Raw genomic sequence first — 26762 nt, 5'->3', positions numbered from 1 at the left:
TGATGCATGCTGGGATATCAACTGTGTGAAGCAGTCGTAAAATGCTCTTTCATCACACCTGAAAAGCCGCGCTGCTTATTCGGGTCCACTCGGCTCATAACGGATATGACGACTCCACTGCTTTCCGATTAAAGTTTTGTGTAGGTAACGGTATAGAGAGAACCAGAATTGATACCTTATGCTTTTTCATAGTCCCTAAACCACATTCTTGTCCCTTCCGCCCAGATTTGACTTGTAATGCTATAGATTTTCCACAGGTTCTGAACCTCACATTTCAATGGGACACCTTTTCAAGTTAAATGGAGTTGTTTGTGTCTGTCTGTAATTTGAATATCACCCACATACAGTTTGAACAAAATGGGGGCGGTCGGGTAGCCTAGTGGTTAAAGCCATTCTCGACATGGGTACAATGTGTGAAGCCCATTTCTGGTGCCCCCCGCCGAGAAAACCCTTTTTCGTGATTGGTAGATTTTTTATCGAGCGCAACATTTATGTAAGGGTAACGCCTGTCGCCAGATTGTGTCATGTAATATTCTAGTCAGGTGAACTAATGAAACTAGAATAATCCATCTCCAATATGGATTCCGCCCAATGCTGACACCGGATAGTGTTTGTTTTGAGGAATGTGTGTAGTGGGATGTGTGTGCAGCTGCTACCTGTGCAATCAGGTGATGATTACATCACACATCTCTTGTTTCCATATCGTAGCACTGATCCCCGTGTTTGTAGAGGCTATATACGTATGATGATCGATATTCCAGGCAGATTTAAGAATGACCTTGACCTCAATGATCGGTCATCACCGAGCTTCCACGTGAGGCAAGCACTTTATATCAATCTGATTACGCTTCTGTGCGTTTGAGTGTACGTACTTAATTCTACTTGTGTGCGTGTGTTCGTGCGTGCGTGTGTGTACGTAGTGCATAAACTTAGGAATGATTCTAGAATCTGCTTATTTCATGTCACCGCCAACCAATGGCGTTAATTGTTGGCATGTCGCGACCATTAGTTTCATCCAAATGCGATTTCTTACATGTCGTGGTCTTGTGGATGGAGCGCCTGTCCCGAGGGCGGAGGATCGGTGGTTCGAACCCCGGCCGCGTCATGCCATAACGTTTAAAGATGGTACTTGTTGTTACCCTGCCTTACTCTGTCCTTAATACACATGAATGTACAAATGGCAATTACGGTAGCATCAACCTAGACCTCTGACTTAAATAATGACCACAAAAGACACGCAGCTAAAATGATAACAATATTTATTAATCTGAACGTCAAACCCTCCGTTATAAACTATACATATTCAGCGTGTCCACCGCTTCATGAAACCATCATGCACATATATCCCGGATACATGAACACTGAATTAACTGAATAAACTGAATAAACATCTCTATACATGTATACACTGTGTCTTCCTGTGCTATCACACAAGACAAAAGGAATATCATGTATTAAAGGACATTCTGTTTTAAAGTAGGGGGCACATTTACTCAGGTTATTTTTTGTTTTGTTTAATCTAAGACGACAATGTAACCCTAAACACACATACACTTTAAATTCCATGCAGGGAACTATTTACACGTAGACCTAAACTGGACACCAGTCACATGAACCGGCTGATTTATATCGACATATTCCACAAATACATTTCAGATAGAAAAAATCGACAACCTCTAGAATGCCAATCAAACAGATATTTGTCCTAGTTGATGCTTCTACATGTAATTGAGGATTGCACGACGGCTTATATATATATATATATATATATATATATATATATATATATATATATATACAGTACGACCAGTGTACCACTTCCATTGCCTTCCATTGACCCTAGTTGACATCACTGGGAAAGCATGAGTTATTGCCCCTGGAATTTAAGCCAACTGTGATGGCTGCCCCGTGATGCACACGGCCCATTCGTCACCACTCGCCCCTTTCCGTAACCTGCAAGAAGACTCGTCCCCCTATCGATGAATGTTATGTGCGAAAATACGACAAATCAATCAGAATGCGCGTATGATTTCAAGTTCTTCGTCAAAGAATCCCTCAGAATATTTACATATGTCTTGCATTCTAAAATATACCCAAGACACAGTTAAATGTGTTCAATCATACTCTACAATTCTGCATGTCCCGATGTGCTTTAAATTACATCTGAAATACATATAATATATGGGGAAACATATGAGAATCATAACGCAACGAGTTGACAATTGTTTTAGGTATGCCCGTTTGCGCTAAGACGGAACTCGGTTGCAAAAATGGCCATAAGAGGGGCACGAGACGCTATTCGGCTTCGAGTTGGTAACGAATGGCACACGGCCCTGAGTATCGAGTCAACGCACCACACGAGATATGTGTAGCCATCTGCATCCTGAACAGATCCAGGTTTGGTACATCAACGAATAAGTATCACGTAACTCTGAGGTCCCTGTAGTAGATGAATGAACCGATGATGTCGCCATCTTTAGTCCGACCTCCCATGGGGAGATAACCCACTTTCTGAAAGCCTCCCGACCGCTCAATGATCTTGATCATAGCCGTATTCGAGCTGAATGTGTCTACATACATCCCCATGTACCCCAATGTCCTGGCGTACTCTACACACAACTGAAAACACAGTTCTCCTATTCCTCGCCTTCTTTCACAACGCTGAACAATAACAAATGGGTCTACAACATTTTGTCCACGGTAATATTTACTTATAGCAAGCACAAATGCGGCTATCATTTCACCACTCTCTTTATTCAAGATGGCGAAGCCACTACCACCTTTTATATCATCCCGGAAGGTATCTTCTGTCGGGAACTCATCGGCCCCGAAACCGTCGTTGTTCTGCGCAGCTTCCTGTACAATGTGCCATACTTGTTTTAAATGGCATTCTGTCATGGTGTCAATTATTATGTCTCGACCATCCGGAAGTGACGTATAATGTGGTAGGATGATACTCTGTTTTTTCAATGTTTCTTTTAACATCTCGTCGCCTCCGCTGAACAGCCAAACTGAAACAAAAAAAAAGAACATATTAAATGGATTGGCTAAAACACCTGCTGAGCAAGTCAGGTGTCATGCGGTTTTCAATATTATTTAAGCCATATCACGACAGGGGGTAAGAATGGATTGCACATAATTGTTCAGTTGAAATTCGAACCCGCAACTTCGGCGTGACCAGCTAACGCTTTTGAAACTAGATTGTTATACGCTGTGCAAGTAATAGGGACAGCTAACATCCAACCATGAACTGCAACACATTGTGTAGTCTCTCTCACATATCAATAGTCTTTCTCCGCATCCATATCAAAAGTCTTTCTCCGCATCCATATCAAGAGTCTTTCTCCGCATCCATATCAAGAGTCTTTCTCCGCATCCATATCAAGAGTCTTTCTCCCCATCCATATCAAGAGTCTTTCTCCGCATCCATATCAAGAGTCTTTCTCCGCATCAGCCAGCAGATCAGCAATGGACCAATATTGCGGTAGCCTAGCGGTTAAAGTACTCACTCGTCACGCCAAATCTTTTCATGTTTTTAATCAAGGAGTTTTCATGATTTGATGCACTCCGCGAGGTAAAACCTGTATTATTACAATAAAGATCTTGATTGTCGATAAGAACGTCTTGTCGAAGCAAATGCAAGTGATACGAGAGGTGGACGCTGATTGGTGAATAGGGACATATAAGGGACATAACTCGTAAAAGCCACTTGTGGCGGTACGATCGAGGCACGTAATTCCAGTCTAGTTTGGCAAGGGTGTAGACTAACATATAGTCTCTGAAATGAACATAAAAATGTTATAAAAAGGAGCCCAGAGATTTTCAGTTACTGTAGAAGTCTAGACTTGCCAAACATTATAGACTTACATGGGCTGTATTGGATATACTTGTATCAGGGACTGTAAGACAGGCTAGCAAGGGTGGAAACTGGACTTGCCTTGCCTCGGGAAGATGGCCATATGGCGGCGGTCTGTAAATAATCGAGTCGGGACCAAACAATCCAGTGATTGACATCATGGGCATCGATCTATACAACTGGGACACGATGACATGCATCAACCAAGTCAGCGAGCCTGAATTCCGGTCCCGTTTGTAGTTCTATTCACGGGGAATTGTTCTGTTACTGCACATATAGCGAATAGTAATCATCTGATATTGCAATATATTGATAAAGAAATTATCTACATTGTGTACATGTGCTGTCTCAACCATTCCGCGAATCGACACCAAGGCCGACGAGTGTTGTGGTGCGATTACCACTAAAACTAATTCGTTACCATGTGATTATATTCTGACGTAGAAGGGGTTGCTCGTAGGCATGCGCAGAAAAAGGAAAACATCTGTAAATAATTTGCATACGTCAGTACGTTTTATTATAAAAATATCAAAATTGTTTGACTCCAATGCCTAGGGGTGATGCTGCATTCCGCAAAACAACCATAATTAACAATTTACTCTAGTTTTCCTTATCAGAGGGGAGTTGTTTTGTTATTTCAACAGCTATGTCATCATGTGTACCTCGTTATGCTTGGAAGTAATAACCCAAATTTCTTAGCTGTGACATTTAACGAAAACAGTGAAACGTTCACGACGCAATAACCCCCGAGTCCAAGATAGCATGTGTGCTGTCAAACAGATGAGTGGTGTAAGCAGAATGTGGAACAGGCTAGCAAAGCCCCTAACAGCGATCGCGTAGTGTGAAGCTGGGTCAAGGTGACCTGGATGGTCATTCACATTACGGCACGAGACTTCTACGTTATGTTATACACTCCAATGAAAATCGCAAAAGGTGTGCCAAAAACATGTAATCTAACACCCCTTCCTTAACTCTTCTACCCATAGCTCTGTCCTGTTTACAGCAGATGCCTGTTAGACAGCAGGAGGTCAGTTTTGACCAGACTGCAAGGGAATTAAATATCAATGTGGCTAGGCACCAGATTTGTTTGTTTATAGTTATATGATACTGTCTGGGTCAATTTCGCAATGTTTGTGAAACTCTGGAATATCTGCTGATCACACCTTCTTGACCTAGCTGCTAACAGTTCTATAACAGAACAAGATCCTTCAAGATAGGGACAATATCTGCGAATTGCATTAAAGTATTTAGTACATATGCAGTAAACGAACTCGAAGGGACCACTAATTTTAGATCGCAATAACCGTAGTTGGTTATGAGCATGTATACAGCATTTATACAACAAATGGTCGGGACTAAAAAATAAGTTCGTTATATCGGTCAGTTCGTTATAAGCGTGTTCGTTATAAACGTAGTTTACTGTACTCTCTAACCGCCCAGCGGTGCGTATGCCATGTTGGAACACTAGGATGGTCAAGTTGTTCAAGCACCCGCTTGTCACACCAATGCAATGTTTCCATCTCCACTGAGGAACACGTTGTGAGAAGTCAATTATGTGTGTCCCTCGCCCTGACACTGCTGGAATACACAACGTGCGGCATAAAACACTCCTCATTCTATCGCGCACTCAGTTACGTGTAAAAACATATGTTATTTACATACAACAAATTGGGCACTGATTATTACAACTTAGATCGCACATACAACAGATTCACAAGTGTTGTTAATTTACAATGAATATATTAAATTACAGAAAAGAAACAAGATAAATAGACAAATCTATTCACATCAACATTGCTCATTGAAACCTTTCGATTTTTAGAAAACATATATTTGTCTATTTTTCAAGGTTTAGTTGACATGATTAGGTAAGCAATGCTGCATTATCAATTAGCATCAGGTCAATATCAACAATAACATATAGCTCAAACAATGCCGTAGCCCTGCACCATGACTGTGGAATATATTTATTTTATGAAAATAAATAAATCTTGAAACGCATACAAAAGCAAGTCTAATTAGCTCTAGCTAGCTTTATTCCACACTAAGAAATCAGCAAAGGGAATTTGTTTTATTTTTAGAGTCAAGAAGGATATTGTGCAATATACGATTTCAGAGACTAAATGTTAGTCCAATAATGTCGATGCGTCGTTAAATTGTAACTCACTCACTCAACAATAACAGGTATCGCGCACAACTGACAATGAGTATGTCAATAAATAAGGACATTTCAATTAAACGAATTGTTTTCACATGGGTTGTCAAATCGGCAGTTTGGATTCTCTTTGTATGTAGTGACCTATGATTTTTAACGTGTGGCATGTCATAATGTACGTACGTCATATAAAAACTATCCGTGTAATTGAGAGCGTTTTTTAATTGTACATTATCCAGTAGTTTATGCTATTAATCATAACCCGAGTACTTTCTCTAATGAGGTCAGCGTCCCACTGCCCCACTGCCCCAAAGCTCCAGATTCCCCTTTCAGTGTTCGGCGTGCCATTACCCTCATAAAATATAACTGTCAACGGACCTGTTCCCTGATACCACAAGGATTATATATCTCCGCATGCGTCATTGCAGTGACATTTATGAGCTAGACACTGAAACATGTCTGACTGTCAACATTTACAAGTAACCTTCATATCATAACTTCATAAGTTAAACACCTATTAAAGTGAAGAGGTGTAAGCATGGCTAGACACGATTCAAAGTCCCATGCTGTCCTGCACCACGACTGTGGATTATATGTATTCTATGAGAACACAACCTAGATTTATATAAAAGCAGTATCAAATTAGTATCAACAAAATTAATTGTTTTCATTTTAGAGGTGAGAAAAGTATTGTGTAATATAATAATTCATAGACTATATGTTAGTCTAGGGCCCATGGTAACATGGCACGTAAATTAAAGTGTATGAAGCATCAGACATGATCAGTCAAGGCTGACCAATATCTAGTCTGCCATACAGACCGTAAACAAATATATCCAATACAGCCCATGTAAGTCTATGATATATAATATAGATTACAGCAGTTCTGAAATTGACCGTGCTCGTGGGTTTCACCGAAGTGGTAAACGTCTAAGACCCGCGTCACTTTGGGCTTTCCTCCCACATTAAGCTGACACGCCGCGATATAACTGGAATACTGTTAAAAGCGGCGTTAAACCCAACTCACTCACTCACTCTGAAACTGAAGAAAGTCTCTTGGCTACTTTTTATTATATTTTAACATATTTAAGATAATTCAACCACTCTTTTTTTCTGTAAAATATGTTCTTTTCAGAAACTAGATAATAATCTTGCCAATATTTCCCCGTACCATAGAGCTGACCACAGGGAGCTGAGAATGAAAATAAAGTGCACACTGATTCAATGACCACGACGCAGCGGCATCAAGTGGTCGGTCCCTTAGGTGCTGACAAAGAAACACTACCTAACTCGGGTCTTCACGGGTCGTATAGAAAAGAGAGAGGTGATTATTAGGACAAATAGACCACAGGTAACGGGCAGCTGGCTATATCAAACCCTTATTATAAGGCTTATAAACAACATTTTGACCTTGCGATGTTGACGTGATAACGAAGAATACTTACATTTACACAGTGTATGCGTGTTGCAATGTATCCTTGTCGTCAGTATGCTGATCGAGTGATAAATACCTACCGATCAAAATAGGTCGACTTATCAGTGCCCATTTGTGCTGCGAGAACATGTTTGGGGCTGGAAATGACTTCGAGACAACCGTAATTTCGAGACATCCGATTCGACACATCAGAGGTTAAATAGTGATGAATAAAGAATAGAACGCAAGGACCAAGCTTAAGTTCGACACATCAAAGTTCGACACAAGCGTGTTTGTCTGTATATCTTGTTTGTCGTAAATATATGTAACAAAGTCACCGCTAAAGTACAAACTGCCTCGGTTATCCAGCGAAACAGACTTCAGTGGGTGCAAAAGGCCACACTTTGATGAAAATTATATGAATGGATGACTGAAATTCATTAATGACACCAAGGGTTGGCGAAAAGATCAGGCATGACTCGCCCGTCATGTGGAGATCGAGTGGTTAAATATTTGGCCTTGCTGATTGTGTGTCATTAATGTCTCGACCTCGGGGATCGCTGTTCATGCTGGTAACCACTGGTTTACCAGAACCAGACTCGATTATATACAGGTTTCCGCACCATAGCTGTAGTATCGCTGACTACGTAACGCACGCAGTATGACACCGACACATGCATCTGACTACAACGTAACACATTCACAGCTTGATACTGAGACACGCAGCTGACTACGACGTAACACATTCACAGCTTGATACTGAGACACGAAGATGACCACGACGTAACACACACACAGCTTGATACTGAAACAAACAGCTGACCACGACGTAACACATTCACAGCTTGATACTGAGACACGCAGCTGACCACGACGTAACACATTCACAGCTTGATACTGAGTCACGCAGCTGACTACAACGTAACACATTCACAGCTTGATACTGAAACACGCAGCTGACTACAACGTAACACACACAAAGCTTGATACTGAGTCACGCAGCTGACTACAACGTAACACATTCACAGCTTGATACTGAATCACGCAGCTGACTACAACGTAACACACACACAGCTTGATACTGAAACACGGAGCTGACTACAACGTAACACATTCACAGCTTGATACTGAGTCACGCAGCTGACCACGACGTTACACATCCACAGCTTGATACTGAGTCACGCAGCTGACCACGACGTAACACATTCACAGCTTGATACTGAGTCACGCAGCTGACTACAATGTAACACATTCACAGCTTGATACTGAGTCACGCAGCTGACTACGACGTAACACATTCACAGCTTGATACTGAGTCACGCAGCTGACTACAACGTAACACATTCACAGCTTGATACAGAGTCACGCAGCTGACTACGACGTAACACATTCACAGCTTGATACCGAGTCACGCAGCTGACTACAACGTAACACATTCACAGCTTGATACTGAGTCACGCAGCTGACTACAACGTAACACATTCACAGCTTGATACTGAGTCACGCAGCTGACTACAACGTAACACATTCACAGCTTGATACTGAGTCATGCAGCTGACTACGACGTAACACATTCACAGCTTGATACCGAGTCACGCAGCTGACTACGACGTAACACATACACAGCTTGATACTGAGTCACGCAGCTGACTACGACGTAACACATTCACAGCTTGATACTGAGTCACGCAGCTGACTACGACGTAACACATTCACAGCTTGATACTGAGTCACGCAGCTGACTACAACGTAACACATTCACAGCTTGATACCGAGTCACGCAGCTGACTACGACGTAACACATTACAATTTAGATGCAATGTTACATTTGATAAAAGTGCAAAGTTGTAAATGGAAGGAGTACGTCCAGGTATTCAATCATATGGTGATAAATCAAAAACCCTCAGCGGTACAACACTGTATGTTACGTTCGTCATTTTCACATATTTCATCAGAGGAATATCATTGTGATTTGAAACCTCTGATTTGTCAATCGAGTATTTATCAGAATGGTGTACATCATGGTAATATATGCATTAATCGCAACAAAAGCACCATATCGGGTTATGCCATGCGGTAAGAGTGAGTGAGTGAGTTGGGTTTAACGCCGCTTTTAACAGTATTCCAGTTATATCGCGGCGTGTCAGCTTAATGTGGGAGGAAAGCCCGAAATGATGCAGGTCTCAGACGTTTACCACTTCGGTGAAACCCACGAGCACGGGTATGGTGCTGACAAACCTAGAAACATAATCGCGGCGAACCGGGATTCGAACCCACAATCATAGGTTTCTGGCGTGCCCAAGGGACGCAACTCTGCACAGCGAATCGCGGCGCTTTAGACGACTGGGCCACCCGTGCCCCCCCATGCGGTAAGACAGACACTAAGTTGTACAATGTCTCTAGAATGCCATAATTATACCAGAATTCACGTAGAGGCTTCGAATTCCAGATTCGCCCGAATATATAATTATTCTTTGGTCTATTTGCTCCATACCCGAGATTGTCGGTTTCGCCAAAGTGGTAATTATCTACGACCTGCGTCAGTTTGTCTCCTACATAAAGCTGAAAAAAGATAAAACTGTGAAAACCCAACTCACCTACTACTTATAATGTTGCAGTTAGCACGCGAACTACAATAATGTTACACACGTAACCGATACCATCGTTACTAAACTTGATGGAACGCGGATCCAAAAAAGTCTAAATCTCCGCACCCATCCTCGCCTGGTCGCTCTGGCTTAATGCCAACGGTACTATCAGCAAGCCGCATCTAGGCCTACCGTGTAACTCATTCACTCACTGGAGAATAAAACCAAAGTTCACAAGTTGAATTCATTATATACTTCAGTGTGTAAGACTGCGTTTTCTGAAGCGGAGAAAAGTGATACTTTCATTGCAGTGAACATAATACTTTGACAGAACTATTGTCTGCATTTGTCTCCCCACAAATTGTCTCCTTTTATCGCCCACACACAACTGTTGACATCCTTTTTATGTTAGTTCCAAATTAACACTGCGAACTAATGGCAGATGGTCACTTATGCAGTTAATATTGCTTCTTGCCGTTTGTTATTCTCTTGAAAATGATTCGTTATGCTCTGTAAATTTCTCATTTCTCAAACGAGACACTTGCTATTTCGCAAAGCGCCTTTTCTGTTACCTGACCAGCGTGTATTTCTTCCTTTTATAAGTTGATTTTGTATATAACTATATCCATGTGTATGATAAAGAAATTTAGTCACCTCAATAGTTTTTATTGCTTTTGATTATATTTTTTTAAGATTTTGCAAAATCGGAACTACTTTGTAAGTTGCAATTACAAGGGGTGATGAATCGTCCCTGCGTGTTAGGTAGGGAGAATATACGTTTCAAGGTGTCACATTTATAATGAAAAAAATCCCCATTCCGGTAGAAAACTACACCAAAATTATAAAATAAATAGGATATTCCATGTGTCTCGTGAAGTATCATGTCTCTCTCATCTCGTGACGGGGAAAAATATCGAAATCGAGAAAATATCTCCTTCACTCGACACATGAAATATCCTCTGAATATTGGCTGGTCACTGAGGCACACATCGTATTTGCAATGCTGGCTTAGTGTGGATCCATGTGAAAGAACATATTAGTGTCCAGTGAAATGAGTTATTGGAACTCACCAGTGCTGGGTCACTATGGTCAAATACTCTGTTGGTCAGTCAATAAGTAACAGGCTGACGTCACTGTATTTCTCAAGTCACAACAACATGTATGGCCGCCATTGTAATTAGTACGCCCCCGGAACTATTTATATCGCTGATGATACCTACACCAGTGGCACAGATCCAAGCCTTGATAACAAACCTGCTGCACCTAGTATGTACTTTGTAGTCGACAGTTTCAAATGTTAAAGTCAGTCCTGCATAAACACTGAGGAATAAACACTATTTTTTAAGTTTTTAGATCTGAACAAAATAAGACATCATCAAAACAAAAAACATACATGCCAAAATCAAGCTTCCTCATCCTGGCAATTTCAGTGTATTGCAAACCCAAAAAATGCATTTGAAGGAAATTCATTAGGATGGTCAAACAAGGTGAAATCTTAAAGTGAGTGAGTATGGTTTTACGCCGCCTTTTGCAATATTCCAGTAATACAACGGCGGGGGACACCGAGAAATGGGCTTTAAACATTGTATCCACGTCGGGGATCGAACCCGGGTCTTCGGCGTGACGAGCGAACGCTTTAACCACTAGGCTACCAGACAGCCCTCAAATATTAAAGCATTGTGAAAATAGAACACATATCTTAAGCCCCACTACGAAGAACACATACAAAATAATTAATTACATTTTGAACAAAAAATGTTTTAAACTTTATATGTAATATTGTTACGCCCAAATATATCTGAAAAAAAAAGTTTTTGAATGTAACTCTATACATTTATGACTCTTGTGTAGATATCAACTTGTTCTCGTCGCTTTATGGCTGAAATAATGGCAACGCGACGTTAACTTTTAACTCATTCACTTGAACTAAAACGACTAAGCAATGTAAGTAATAGTTATAAATCTTTTTCAATATGGCAGCCGTGGCGGCCATGTTTAAAATAGGTTTTGAACCTCTTGAACAAATTCAGATGTCACCATTGGCTGGATAAAGCACGTGGTATCTCAGGTTCGTCAGTGGTTTCTGAGGCGAAATGACGCCGGCGCCAAACAAGCAGGCCAAAACATAAGGTGACAAAAAATTCATCAATTTTCCAGGACCCGTATAATAATTTTAGATGCAAACAGATGCAAATTGACTGAGTGTACACTGGAAACACGAAAAGGGCCTCTTCAGTGCATCGCTGACCTTTTACCAGTCGGTGATCAATGAAATTATAGTCATCCGACGATGCCATGTAAACCAACCATTCTTCATATTCCTCATTGAACACATAACCATTTTATCGACAATGTGGGCAAATAAACCATGTGGAACATTTTCGACTCGTCTTCCTTCAACAGAACCGGTAATATCGATCTCTGAAACCCAACCGGTCAGTACTACCGCGTTCCGTCCTAATACGACCAAGCCGCTACACGAACGACTCACTTCATGGGTTCGAGGAGACGGTCTTGTGTCCAAGCCAAGGACCATCTCTGTCGGTGCCGATCTGTTCAACCTTGTATTGATTCCAACATGGGCAAACACGTCGTGTGGTGAGAGAGGGGTAAGTTGGTTATTAATCCTCGCTTGGGGCCACGATGTGTCGATCACCAGCCCTAATGGCATACAGAAACATATACATGATTACCCTCGCTATGGGCCTAACTCCAGGACCATTAACCGAAACATGAATCAACTAAATCTAAAAAGGTCGATTTGATTGGTATAGATTGTGTGGTTAACAACAAGACGACGATCAGTGGATGTCCTGAAGTATTTCTTTAGGCTAAAACATCGAAACGGATAATGTTCATCTGAATGCTTGTACGTGTTATCAAGGGGATGAATAAGAATTTTTCATGAACATTGCAAGTAATGAATTACAAAAGGTATACTCAAACATAGCGAATCCCTTATGCAAAAATACATATGCCAGTTATTTTCCCAATTAAAAAAAGGTCTGTACAGAGACATTGACCTTTTGTTTGTTTATTCTCTTCCTCTTGCTCCAGCATCGACTTTACCTGAAGACAAAAAATACCATTTTCCCACAAAACAAAGGAATACCAAGAGGATGTTGTGTACTACATGAGAAGATATGACAAAACGCATAAAAAGTCATTTAAAAAAATCCTCGTCTATATTTAGGTATTTTGGGCTTAATTTTGGTAGTTTAAGTTTGGCCTTTTGCGTTGTTGCATTGTGTCAAACAGAAGCTATATCTGTGGTGTCGGAGCTGCCTCGACGATTGCCTTGGCTGTGACTTTATCAGTATACCAGATCATGCCTGTCAACAAGTTACTTTGATCTTTGTAGATCCCGTATTTTGATATTGCGGAAAACCCATCATGGAATGAAGTCTGTGTTACAGACTACGTCATACAAGTGGTCATATTTTGGAAGGTATGTGTCCGGTCTGTGAGACAGACGTATGCATGTCGGTCAGTTTCGCTCATCCAACATTGATACTATTGTTCATCAAAATTGTTTTTCATGTCACTTTCCTTCATTCATTAATACACTCGTACCAAACATACTTGAAACGCAATGGACTTCAGTCCAATTCTAGGCCAGTCGCACTGCATCCAGGACGATATATATAACAAAAACTCAGTCATTCACTGAATCTCATACTATATTATATATTTGATATTTATCAAATACCTATCAATGATATGAGGCATTTTGCATGTGCGATAGAGAGAACATGGAAACTGTCACACCACAAGGGGTGTAATAACCAAACAAGGTAATCTTCCAAACAGGGTGAAAATGTGTTGCGTTCAAGTGGCATTGCGATTTCTGTCACTGTATGTAAATGACTGGTTTTGTAAACAAAATGTAGCTCAACCATCCTTGAATAATACGACCACTATGTGTTGTCGCTATTCATTATACTTTTAGGTAACGAGTCAAACCTCCGCCTGCTCCGAGCGAGACGGAAACCAACGAGTGCGTAAACAAATGAGAGATCAGATTCCATCAACAATATTTCTCGTGCAACACGTGCGCAGCCTGCGGCCATCTGCTCCACACACTGGTTCGATGTCAGTCAATGGTAGGGTTCGCACAAAGTTCATGCAAGGAGTAGGCCTCATTTCATCAGATGTTAAAAAATACACGTCACGACTACAACGCAATGTAATCACGGGAGTGAGTGAGTTGGGTGTAACGCCGCTTTTAACATTATTCCAGTTATATCACGGCGTGTCAGCTTAATGTGGGAGGAAAGCCAGATATGACGCAGGTCTCAGACGTTTACCAATACGGTGAAAACCACAAGCACGGGTATGGTGCTGGCAAACCTAGAAACATAATTGGGGCGAACTAGAATTCGAACCCACAACTATAAGTTTCTGGCGTGCCCAAGGGACGCAACTCTGCACAGCGAATCGCGGCGCCTTAGACGACTTGGCCACCCGTGTACCCGTTTTCACGGGAGATGGACGAACGTGTACCAATCCGGAAAGTATTAACGATGATCTTTAACAAAATCTTGAAATTCTATCATTCAATCGACTGTTGACGCACATTGTTGATCCTCACGAACTTAAATAGTGCTTGTCATGTGCCGGATACAGATTCTTGTCCAGGCACTTTCATAACCACAAGTAATGGTCACGATATACCTGTTTGGGTAGCGAGCATTCTTGCACCATAGACAGAACCAGTGAAGTAGATCTGATCCCAGATAGTATCTCTCTATCAGCGCACAACAGGAATAGAATGTGGCGAGTAATTACAGTCGTGTGACATGTGTTGTAGGAACAAAGGAAACGGGGGCGTGGTCGGAAGGTGGAAAATTCCAAGGTTATAGGAAGGGGGATAGTCTGTCATACAGACCCTGAAACAAATATATTCAATACAGCCTATGAAAGTCTATAGTGTTTGGCAAGTGTAGATTACTGCAGTATCTGAAAATGAAGAAAGTGGGATCCTTTTGTTTTTGTATACCGCATAAATACCGCATCGATTATTTGATACGTATGCACGTTCTCAATGAAATATTGTATGTGGAGACAGGTGGTGCGATAGAATCAAACTAACGAATGGATCTGATCCTATGTCTGATCAAGGCGGCCATGCGGTACTGAGCTCTGTCATTATTCATTCGACAGGGTCTACATTCGAGAGTAAACTAACATGTAGTCCCAGAAATGAAGTCTTATTTAAATACTAGTATACATACATACGAAAAAAAGCATAAAATCCCAAAGGAGCCCAGAACAATGCCTAATTTCAGAGCTAAGGCAATATAGACTTGCCAATTTTTCTAGACTTGAGTTGTAATTATTCTCTAGAGTCTGGGAGACGAACTAATTCGAGATAAACACTTACATTAACATTTAGTCTGTGCGTTGTGGGAGGGTTTCTTGTGTTATGTGGCAGACAGGTTAGTAGAATGATGAACATCCGAAGCCGTCGGGGTACGATGCCCATACAAGTCATAGAGTCGGTTAGAACAGGTCTTCAGCAACCCATGCTTGTCGTAAGAGGCGTATAACGGGATCGTGTTGTCAGGCTCGGTGATTTGGATATGCATGTCATCGTATCCCAATTGCCCGGATCGATGCTCATGATATCAATCACTGGATTGTCTAGTCCAGACTCCATTATTCAGGGACCGCCGTCATATAGCTGGAATATTGCTGCGGCGTTAAACAACAAACAGACAGACATAGAGCAGGACCACCTAATCCCCATCTATCGTCGCCTGTTGTTCCACGTGGATGTTACGCAGTGTTGAAATTACCAATGCGTTTGATGTTTGATCGGCAACCTGACTCGATTAGGCATTTGACATTTAAACAACTGACAGTGTCGCTGTACGGCCCTACCGGGGTATCCAGGGTATAATATTAGCCACCTTCGTTTCGGAAGTGACGTCACGGTCCCTATCTCTCGCATCACTAACGTATCATTGCATATATGTCATCATTTGCAGCGACGTGTCATTCGAATCGGGCTCAGCAGGAAGCATCGGTAACGAGTATTTATCATAAAATTATGGAGATATGATACCATTGATACTCGAGGATATCTTCTGACACTGTCCGCTCCGGACATAACGTACCCCAGGACAGAAAATGGTAAAACAATTCATTATCATGTCGGGGGGGTGGGGGGGGGTCATGGCGGAGGGCGGAGGGCGGAGGGCGGTCGGGTAGCCTAGTGGTTAAAGCGTTCGCTCGTAACGCCGAAGACCCGGGTTCGATTCCCCACATCGGTACAATGTTTAAAGCCCATTTCGGGTGTCCCGCGCCGTGATATTGCTGGAAATTTGCTAAAAGCCAGGTAAAACCATACTCACTCACCAGCTTTAGAGGTTACACTTCTTCCCCCCAAAACAATCAAGGTCACATGTTGTTTCACAAAACACTGTCCAGTCAACTCCAAGGAATCCTTAATATCTGTTCATTATCCTTATGCATATCGACGATGTTGCGCCATACTAGGAGCTGGAACCTGGGAACTACCTTTTCTTTTTTCTTTAAAACCGACTTCGAGATATCCAGTGCTGACTATATTTACCATTTCTGGATGTTACGTGAAGGCCGGAACCAACATTCAAAGAGGAACACAACAGCATATACACATCAACACATGCATATTAATTAACGTTAGTGTTATACATTTTGTTGTCAGGGCGTGTCAACAGTAATTAACTGCAACCACGCGGCAAAGGTGACTACATCGCTCACCGCATTCATAAATTGAGGAATCTGAACTGTATTGGTAACATCTCGACAATGATCCCCCTCAAACAGTCGCCTGCAGCATACACGGATATGCCATCCCAGTATCGTCTACCGGGAGACAATACACCCATTAGCTGCACGCAAGCGGAAGCGTGATGGTTTTCCCACGCAGGTAGCTGTTATTACACACGTGGTAAATACACGCAGCAGCATCAGTGTTTACGAACGCCCACCGTGGGATGATAGCTTGTACTGGGTCTGGTCTACCGGTTCTCGTTGCGTAATCATGCTGTGCATTCTAGATGACCGAGGGCGCGCACCAGTTTATATTCTGGTATCAAATGATAATGGTGACGCATAAGGTTTATTTTTGGTATCATTTCATAACCAACCTCTACATTTAAGTAAATACTCATTACTGGGATTTAGAAATAATGTTTTTCTGTTTACATACGACATAAATTGATATTAACAGTTTTAGATTCGTGACTGACAGAACAGATTCATTGGAACAGACGTACAGTCAGCTGGTAATAGCGTCATTGGTATCCTCCCTAAAACCATAGTATATTTGTTATATTGTTTTGAAAACAATGTGGGTCGTAATGTGTGTTCACAGATACACACTTGTCCCTTCACCGGATGAAAATTGTTATCTTTTCAACTGTTTGAATTGAGGTATTGGGGAAATGAGGACAGAAACATTCAAAGTTTTAATTGTTATGTACTTCTTGAGTAATTTTCATCACTATTTTGCCTTTTACGCCATCCCATTTGTATCCACCCACCACATCCTACCAATATCAAGCAATTTCAGTATCAAATCTAGAATTCTACGCTTTTATTGTTACATTGATATTCATTATATTTCACCTGTATATAAGATATGCTATGTTAAATAAGAAATGCTGTGTTATATCAATACATTTTTATGCCACTGTCTCTCATACGCCCAAGTGGTGTGGCTCATTTTAGTTTCATGTCTATATGGAAAAATGAAGTGAGACGTTAATAAACTATCTGTCTGTCTGTCTGTGCCCCACCGCCAACGCCCAGACTGGCCGTGGATAAAGTGATTACCTCCTGGACATTTAAATTTAAAAAAGACCCCAAGCGCCCAAATACTTATTTGAGATGCCACAACAATTTTGTGGCAAGGTTCTTTACCATGGTCTATCGTTGTACCCAGACGCTATGTGACGTTGCTCATTATATCAACCATTGGTTTGTCTGGCACAGATTTAATTATAACAGGCACCGTGATATAGACGGGATGGTACTGACTGCGGCGTAAAACAACTACATGAATTACAGAATATGATAAGAATTACATTATGTGGTTAACTAGTTCATTTTATTTGCAAACGTTACGCTGTGAGGATGATGTGAACATTTAGTCCTGAGATGAGGAAGATGACAAACTATTGGTCCCGAGATTGACATAGTGTTTCCATTAGTGGTAAGTCTCACGTCTTTGAGCTCATCAATTATCACGGACAGATAGCGGAAACAGCTGGGCTTGTTGTGACAAGATGGATGGCGGCAGGTAACAGTAATGAATCTGTCCTGTTTACAGTGTGATGGGAGCAATGAGGCAACGACACGAATGTTTGTTTGTTTGTTTATTTAACGCCGCACTCAGCAATATTCCAGCTATACGATGGCAATCCAGTGATTGACAACAGGAGCATCGATCCACGCAATAGGGATCGATGACACGCAGCAACCAAGTCAGCGAGCCTGACCACCCGATCCCGTCAGTCGCCTCTTACGACAAGCATAGTCACCTTTTACGACAAGCATGGGTTGCTGTAGACCTGTTCTACCCGGGACCATGACGGGCCTAACGACGCGAATGGCAAATACGACCATAGATCGGTTTGCATCTGTCGTGTTGCTGAACATTCAATGTTTGCTTATTTCTGCCTTTATAGCGAAACCTAGACTAACATATCATCTTAGAAATCTTTATTTACACAATACATTTCACTCCTCTAAAATTGAAACAAATAATTTTGCTGATGCTGATTTTATGTTGAATAGAGTTAGCTTGGTTTTTCAAATATATTCAATGGTGCAGGACTAAGCGAGACGCTGTTAGCCGCCTTCTGGAAGATTACTGTTAGAACAGATGCGACTGATGGGTCAGGGGGTCAGATTCGGTGACTTAGTTGTCAGGGTGACCTCTAACCCCTACGGCGTGGATAACTGTTCACGATATCAATCACTGGATTGCCCGGTCCAGACTCGATTGTTGAAAGACGGTCGTTATGTAGCTGGAATATTGCTTAGTGCGGCGTTAACAAACAAGTTAATCTGGAATTAGTTTTATCCGGACGATTTCAATGGGAATTGTTTAGTCCTGATGTAGACCGTACAATGTATACCTATCGCATCGTGGAGAACGTCCGTGTTTTGATCCCCGGGCGAGTCATAACAAAAGGCGTTAAGAGATAGCACTTGTTCTTACCCTATCTGGCGCTCGGCATTAAGGAGCTAAAACAAGGACTGGTCAACTGGTCGGCTACTGCATATGCACGTCGCTATATAAGTGCAATAATCTTGGACGCGGCTTTAAACCCCATTTCACCCCACCTCACACACATAATGTGAAACAGTCCGTCAACAATGACTGACGACTTGCTAATAATACATAGGTAGAAAAGTAGCTTACTGACCTATTTTGAAGTACTATGGAGCGGTCATTGCCACACATCAACAGCTGGCCCGTCCGTGCTTTGCAACATCTCACAGATTTGGGCGTCAGTAAGGGCCAGAGTTAGTTTAGGTTGCACGCTTCCTACAAGGAGTCTGGCGCGGAGTCAAGAACGCCAAGCATGCAGCCAATTTCATTCCTCACTACCTTCCTACGAAAGACAGATTCTAGATAGTGGTAATGTTTGTCTTTCTCAGTAACATTATAGATTAATGCTCCAACAGGGCACGTGTATTGGTCAAACCGGCCCTCAATATGATTTGTTAGATACGGTCTCCGACTGTAAACACGTGGGCGGAGGACCGATCCGTCAGGTGATACAAAACCTCGAAGGATGTATTATTCTTCATGAACCAGGTGTTGGTGAGAAACTTGCTCAGAAAGCATACGCATATTGCCGGTAAACATGATCAATGTTGCATGGCGTTGACATGTATAACACACTCGTAAGAAGACTTTAAAACGTCTAGATTACCGATAGTGGTGTCGAATGGCGGTCTGAAAGATCAGGGTGAATTTAAATGTCAGCGTTGGCTGCAGTGCAAGACACTATCTTGAGATGCACTATTCAGCTGTAGTCTGCCCACATGTATCTGCTAACGATCTACTGTGGTGGTCTGTACAGACAGCTCAATCTCATAGCAAACAGGTCAACATGACATCTAGATGCCAGTATCTAACTGACATGAGATATTGGTATAATATAAAACGTCAATGCCAGAGAATAACCAGTCTCGATTATCAACCGAAACAGATTCTGTTGGGCGTAAAAGGGCGTAAAAAGAAAATAGCGGTGAAAATTATGTGAAAGGATCACTGAAAATCAGTGAAGACACCCGGTGTTCATGGAATTAGTTCTGTAATTTTTATAGTTTTTATTCAATTCAGTATATGATGTTTCATATTTTCACATAAAGTAACAAGACTTGTTAAATACCTATTAGGTGTAGGTTACATACCTGTACAGCAGACATCAAACTTTAATTGTCTAGACATGATACAGGAGTACAACAATGTTACAGAGTGGTTATCTAGCAGACGACATTTGCCATGCTTATGGGGCCATTATTAACAAAGTGTGAAGCTAAATCCTTACAGCACATAGTAAGGATTCAGTATCAGTTTAGAAATCTCGAATTTTTATTCTTAACAGTTCTTTCTGTGTATGGATGTAGTCTGTCTCACAGACCCTGATACAAATATAAATCAAATACAGCCCATGCAAGTCTAATGTTTGGCAAGTCTAGATTACAGCAGTATCAGGAAAATAAAGAGAATCACTGGGCTCCCTTTTCATTATATTTTTATTAGGATAACTGAACAACTGTTTTTTTCTGTACGATATGTTCATTTCAGAGACTAGATGTTAGTCTATGTATGGATGATGCGAATGACTAACACCTTGGAAGCGGCAGTGCGCTTTTAGCATCCTTCCTTAAGAAACCGTTAGATTTTGGAGGAATTCGAAATCAGGCACATCCAAGCTCCCCAAACATAGCGTTTTAGTCCACTAATAAATTCAATATAGAAAAGCAACATAATTTTTTTCATAAAAACTGCTCTTACTCTATAATCATGGGAGAATCGTGTATTATTCCCACGATATCGTGTGCATTTGTTTATGAATCGCTATCAAATATGGATGATACTTGGCGAAAAGATGAGCGTATCCTGTTCCACCGGTTGCACCCGTCAGAGACACGTGGGAAGGCAAGTCAGTTTAATACCAATGATATTCACTTTAAAGAAACGTAAAATATATTGTGATTAATAACTCTTGTTCCAAATTGGTACCTGATTGGTAGTTCCATGACTGACCCAAACACTGTTTTGTTACTAAACATTCAACGTTGGTACAATACGGAGTCCAGCCAACATCGGGACTGGTGGCTATTGATCACTGATTGTGCAAACTTTACTATTGACGGAAAGATCACTTGCAAAACAGCAATCAGGAGATAAGCCGATGGTGGAAGGCCAAGGATTGCTTACTGTTCCGCGCCTTCAATGAACGGTTGCTATGACAACGTTGATCAAAGCTGATTGATGGCTGGAGATGGTCGCAGCGGTCACATCTGGCTACACTGACCAATTACCATCTTCAGCCTACCCACGCGCTTTTACCATTGCACGTGTCTGTGTCACTGACCATACCATATTACTTGTCTCTGTCCGTTTGGTTGTAATGATGGAATAGCTGAACTGATCAGATTCAGTTACTTGGTTTAATGAATAATGTATGTAGGACTGTTTTGTACAATAAGGCGAATACCATGATATCGAATTATTCATTTATGTCAGTTCGGACACAAAATGGTAATTAATGAAAAATGCACCAAAGAAGATATGGAAAAGATTAGTACAAGACCATAATTAGTCATAATGGTTTGACTATTATTCGCAGAGAAACACCCCCCCCCCCCCACCCCACACACACACACGCACGCACGCACGCACGCACGCACGCACTCACACACTTATATCAAATGATTCGTTCTTAGTAACCCTGTCGGGATGACGTGTTGAGGTACATACGCTGTCGGCTACTTATCTTGGTGTCACGAGAGACTTGTGGTTATGACAGGTCTTACGTTACGAAATTCAATACATCATCACCAAGATTACGAAATTCAATACATCAGCCAAAGATTACGAAATTCAATACATCATCACGCGGAGTCGAAGTGCTATTGTTTCCCCGCCATCTCCGAGGCCACAATGACGGTGGAACATTATCAGGTGTCTAGGCAACCGAGACATAGAGTCAGTAAATGGCACGTGGAAGATTATACGTCATGATTTAGTATCGTACATATTGTCATCGTCCAATTAGAGGAGTAACATCAACAGAACACGTGTACCAGGTGCAAAGACATGAACTTGTCAGAATAAATGTCCCGTTGACATTGAATGTCATTGACAGTTAAAGTGATTAACTCTCATTGAACTTTGACATCAGTGAAATGTATGTGACAGATGTTAAAGTAATGAAAACATCAGTGACTGTTTTTTTCTTTACTGTTTTAACCTTATGTACATGAATACCGAACTCATGAAATTATTCGTTTACTCAGTCCAGTTGATATTCTCACAGACACTTATATTACCAATTTTTAAGTTGGTCATCTTCCTTTAGTTCTATTCAAACAAATACATATTATCGATGAAAAAGATATCCATTCCGTCTGGCGTGTGATGCGTGGTAAACGTTAGACATATATAAATTTAACAAATCCTGAATTGCAATCAGCGTCATATGACCTTATCCATATGCTCTTTCAATAGGGGTATACACGAGAACCGGGTGAATAATACTTAGATGCATGACGAAACTGATGGTTGAATTCATGCATTAGGAGGTTTGAATGAAAATACACACTGTGCATTCCACCATGGCGGTGAAGAACATGTGCATGGTCCCTAAAAGATTAAAATCTAGTGTCTAATTCCACTCGAATTTTCACACAAAAATCTTGACTTATTTGACATGCTATATTTTAAATTGATTGTGTATAATGAAATCATTGTTTGTTGCTCGGTTCCAAATAGAAATAAGTAAAATCTACAATTAACCTACCTTAGCAGTTTCAGTAGGTTTATCTCCTTAAAATATCGCGACGATACATAAAATGTACACCGAAAAAAGTTATTAATATCAAGCAAAACCACAAAATCAATTAAAAGTAAATACAAATTACGAATCATAAATTTGATACCACGTCAGTCGACTTTATGATATTGTGACGAGTTTTTGTTTGATCCAATATGATATGATTTAACGCTGCACTCAGCAATATTGCAGCTATATGACGTCGGTCTGTAAATAATCGAGTCTGGACAAGACAATCCAGTGATTAATATCATGAGCATCGATCCTCAAAATTGGGATCGATGGCATGCATCAACCAAGTCAGCGAGCCTGACCACCCGATCCCGTTATTCAGCTCTAACGACAAACATAGTCGCCTATTATGGCAAGCATGGGTTACTGAAGACCTATTCACCCCGGATCTTCACGGGTCTGATCCAATATGAGTCATGAAAGTCGAAACCGTTCGGTTGTCAGCCATTACCCGTGTCCTTGACATTGTTTGTCAGTCACCCGACATCAACTGCTTCAACGATGACGATTACACGTTACAGTTACAAACTAATGTAGCTACATATCAAGATAAATACTATTAATTGAGTCCCAGCGCGCCCACCCTGACAATCGGTTGGATGATTGAGAAGCCACAACGCGGACCATGACGTCAACGAAAGTCAGGGACAGACCAACACGCACAGTAGGTAGTATTAAGTCAGGTATTGTAACCTGTTTTTTTTTAGAAATGCAGTTTGCTATCTTGTAGTTACAATGATTTCTTTCGACACAAACAATTTCAAATTGTTCAAAACGACGCATGTGTTTACGTTTCATCCAAAGAGATCATCGCGTGAACATTGCTTTCAAACAATAGCCCAATACATGAAGTGAACAGTGTACTGGTATACGATTAGACAAAAAGCCCTTTTTGACTCGTTTAAAGCGTTTAGCAGTTGATACGATCAAAATAATCAACTATCAGTCGCTTAAAAATATTACTCATACAATGCTATAACATATAAAAATTCAAAGACGTATTTCACCAAGTTTGAATGTTTTGCACATGTTGAAATGTCAGTGGTAATTGTTCTTTCAGATGGCAACACTGAACCTGTAGTATGCTGACCCGTCTGTTATGAAAAGCTCCACTTGGGTGACGTTTTGGTGCGATTTCCGTGGGGGCCCTATAGCCTGGCAACTGATACAACCGTTGCACAATACTGAATAGGCGAGCGCTACGCTAGTCAGTACTTAACATGAAGTGTTGGGCGAAGTGTCGGAAACTGAGTATTGGCGTTAAGTTGTCGGGAATCATTTGAAACCAAAGGACACAAATCAAGATTTGTGCTAGGTCCACGGTGGGTCTCTGGTAGGTCTCCTCCATTGGGTCTCTGTTAAATATATGTCATGTTTGTCTGGAATGTGTTAGGTCTCCTCTGTTAGGTCTCTGTTAAATATATGTCATGTTTGTCTGGAATGTGTTAGGTCTCCTCTGTTGGGTCTCTGTTAAATATATGTCATGTTTGTCTGGAATGTGTCCTCTGTTGGGTCTCTGTTAAATATATGTCATGCTTGTCTGGAATGTGTTAGGTCTCCTTTGTAAGTTTTCTGTTAACTATATGTCATGTTTGTCTTGAATGTGTTAAGTCTCCTATGTTGGGTCTCTGTTAAATATATGTCATGTTTGTCTGGAATGTGTCCTCTGTTGGGTCTCTGTTAAATATATGTCATGCTTGTCTGGAATGTGTTAGGTCTCCTTTGTAAGTTTTCTGTTAACTATATGTCATGTTTGTCTTGAATGTGTTAAGTCTCCTATGTTGGGTCTCTGTTAAAAATATGTCATGTTTGTCTGGAATGTGTCAGCTCTCCTCTGTTGGGTAACTGTTAAATATATGTCATGTTTGTCTGGAATGTGTCCTCTGTTGGGTATCTGTTAAATATATGTCATGTTTGTCCGGAATGCGTCCTCTGTTGGGTATCTGTTAAATATATATCATGTTTGTCCGGAATGTGTCCTCTGTTGGGTCTCTGTTAAATATATGTCATGTTTGTCTGAAATGTGTTAGGTCTCCTTTGTAAGTTTTCTGTTAAATATATGTCATGTTTGTCTGGAATGTGTCCTCTGTAGGGTATCTGTTAAATATATGTCATGTTTGTCTGGAATGCGTCCTCTGTTGGGTATCTGTTAAATATATGTCATGTTTGTCTGGAATGTGTAAGGTCTCCTCTGTTGGGTATCTGTTAAATATATGTCATGTTTGTCTGGAATGTGTCCTCTGTTGGGTCTCTGTTAAATATATGTCATGTTTGTCTGGAATGTGTTAGGTCTCCTCTATTGGGTATCTGTTAAATATATGTCATGTTTGTCTGGAATGTGTCCTCTGTTGGGTCTCTGTTAAATATATGTCATGTTTGTCTGGAATGTGTAAGGTCTCCTCTGTTGGGTATCTGTTAAATATATGTCATGTTTGTCTGGAATGTGTCCTCTGTTGGGTATCTGTTAAATATATGTCATGTTTGTCTGGAATGCGTCCTCTGTTGGGTATCTGTTAAATATATGTCATGTTTGTCTGGAATGTGTCCTCAGTTGGGTATCTGTTAAATATATGTCATGTTTGTCTGGAATGCGTCCTCTGTTGGGAATCTGTTAAATATATGTCATGTTTGTCCGGAATGTGTCCTCAGTTGGGTATCTGTTAAATATATGTCATGTTTGTCTGGAATGTGTAAGGTCTCCTCTGTTGGGTTTCTGTTAAATATATGTCATTTTTGTGTGGAATGTGTTAGGTCTCCTCTGTTGATTCTCTGTTAGATCTCTGTTATAACTCTGTTTGGTCTCGTTTAGGTCGGACAAAGATGTCTTGAGTATATCTTGAGTATTATGAAGTTTGTTGACACTTTTCACTAGTCTGTCCATTCTATAATTAATGAATCAAGAATCAAGAATCTCCTATTGTACAAAAACGCCCATTTCGGACTTGGTACAACAATAGAGTATGCATTTTGGTGTAGAGATGAGAACATGATATAATGTGCACCCCTGTTGCCAAAAATACCCCGGACCCTCTTGCATGGCAATTGCACAGGGTAAACAAACACCACATCATAAACACTAGCACAATGCCCATATTGGTTCTGGTAACCATGGTTAAACGACTCAATTTGTACAGTTGTAGACTTTAATAAATAGCAGCAAGCGCATGCATTATACAACGTATACAAACTGACATGTAAGAAAATGTACATGATATACACATACACGTTCCTTACTTATATGCAAACCATATGCAAACGGCAAGGCAGAAGGGTATGGCAATACTAAACAAAGAGGCAACTCACCGCACATTGACCGCACAGACTGACCGACGGACGGACACAGGGAGTGGTGTATCCCTATGACTGTTGACTAGATTCACAACATCAGCCGACTCACACCAGCACCTCCTCTCCAAGTGTTGTTTCCTCGACTGCCTGTGTTTTCATGACCCAGGCGAGAGCTGCTGGCTGGTCACGTGACTCGTATTGATTCTCCTGCTTGAGTGAGCTTGAAGGGTGTCACGTGATTTCCATAAATCTTATCAGGGATTTAATACGGGTCGATGCAGATGACCATATGTGTTGAACATTACACAAATAATGTGTTTATGCATCCCTTCGATCCGTGGGTCGGAAATTGTGCTCGTTCAGTCCGCGACAACAGCCC

At 41.1% G+C, this 26762-nt stretch overlaps 1 protein-coding gene across 2 annotated transcripts; it reads right to left on the bottom strand.

Moving 5' to 3' along the window:
- Positions 1 to 1242: 1242 nt before the first annotated feature.
- On the bottom strand, positions 1243 to 26762 carry LOC139475033 (uncharacterized). Of its 2 annotated transcripts, none has more exons than XM_071258259.1 (2): positions 26399 to 26762; positions 1243 to 3011 (listed from the first exon to the last, which is right to left on the bottom strand). In XM_071258259.1, exons 1-2 carry the CDS (start codon positions 26403 to 26405, stop codon positions 2422 to 2424), a joined length of 597 nt encoding a protein of 198 aa, XP_071114360.1. In that variant the 5' UTR covers positions 26406 to 26762; the 3' UTR covers positions 1243 to 2421. The 2 variants fall into 2 exon arrangements, with proteins under 2 accessions (XP_071114360.1, XP_071114366.1); XM_071258265.1 differs by lacking the exon at positions 26399 to 26762 and adding an exon at positions 19436 to 19509.

Source organism: Haliotis cracherodii, unplaced genomic scaffold (assembly GCF_022045235.1).
Source record: "Haliotis cracherodii isolate W230 unplaced genomic scaffold, xgHalCrac1.p SCAF_1, whole genome shotgun sequence".
Taxonomy (NCBI): Eukaryota; Metazoa; Mollusca; class Gastropoda; order Lepetellida; family Haliotidae; genus Haliotis; species Haliotis cracherodii.
Note: the sequence above shows the minus strand (reverse complement) of the source record. Positions and strands in the feature narration are given on the sequence as shown.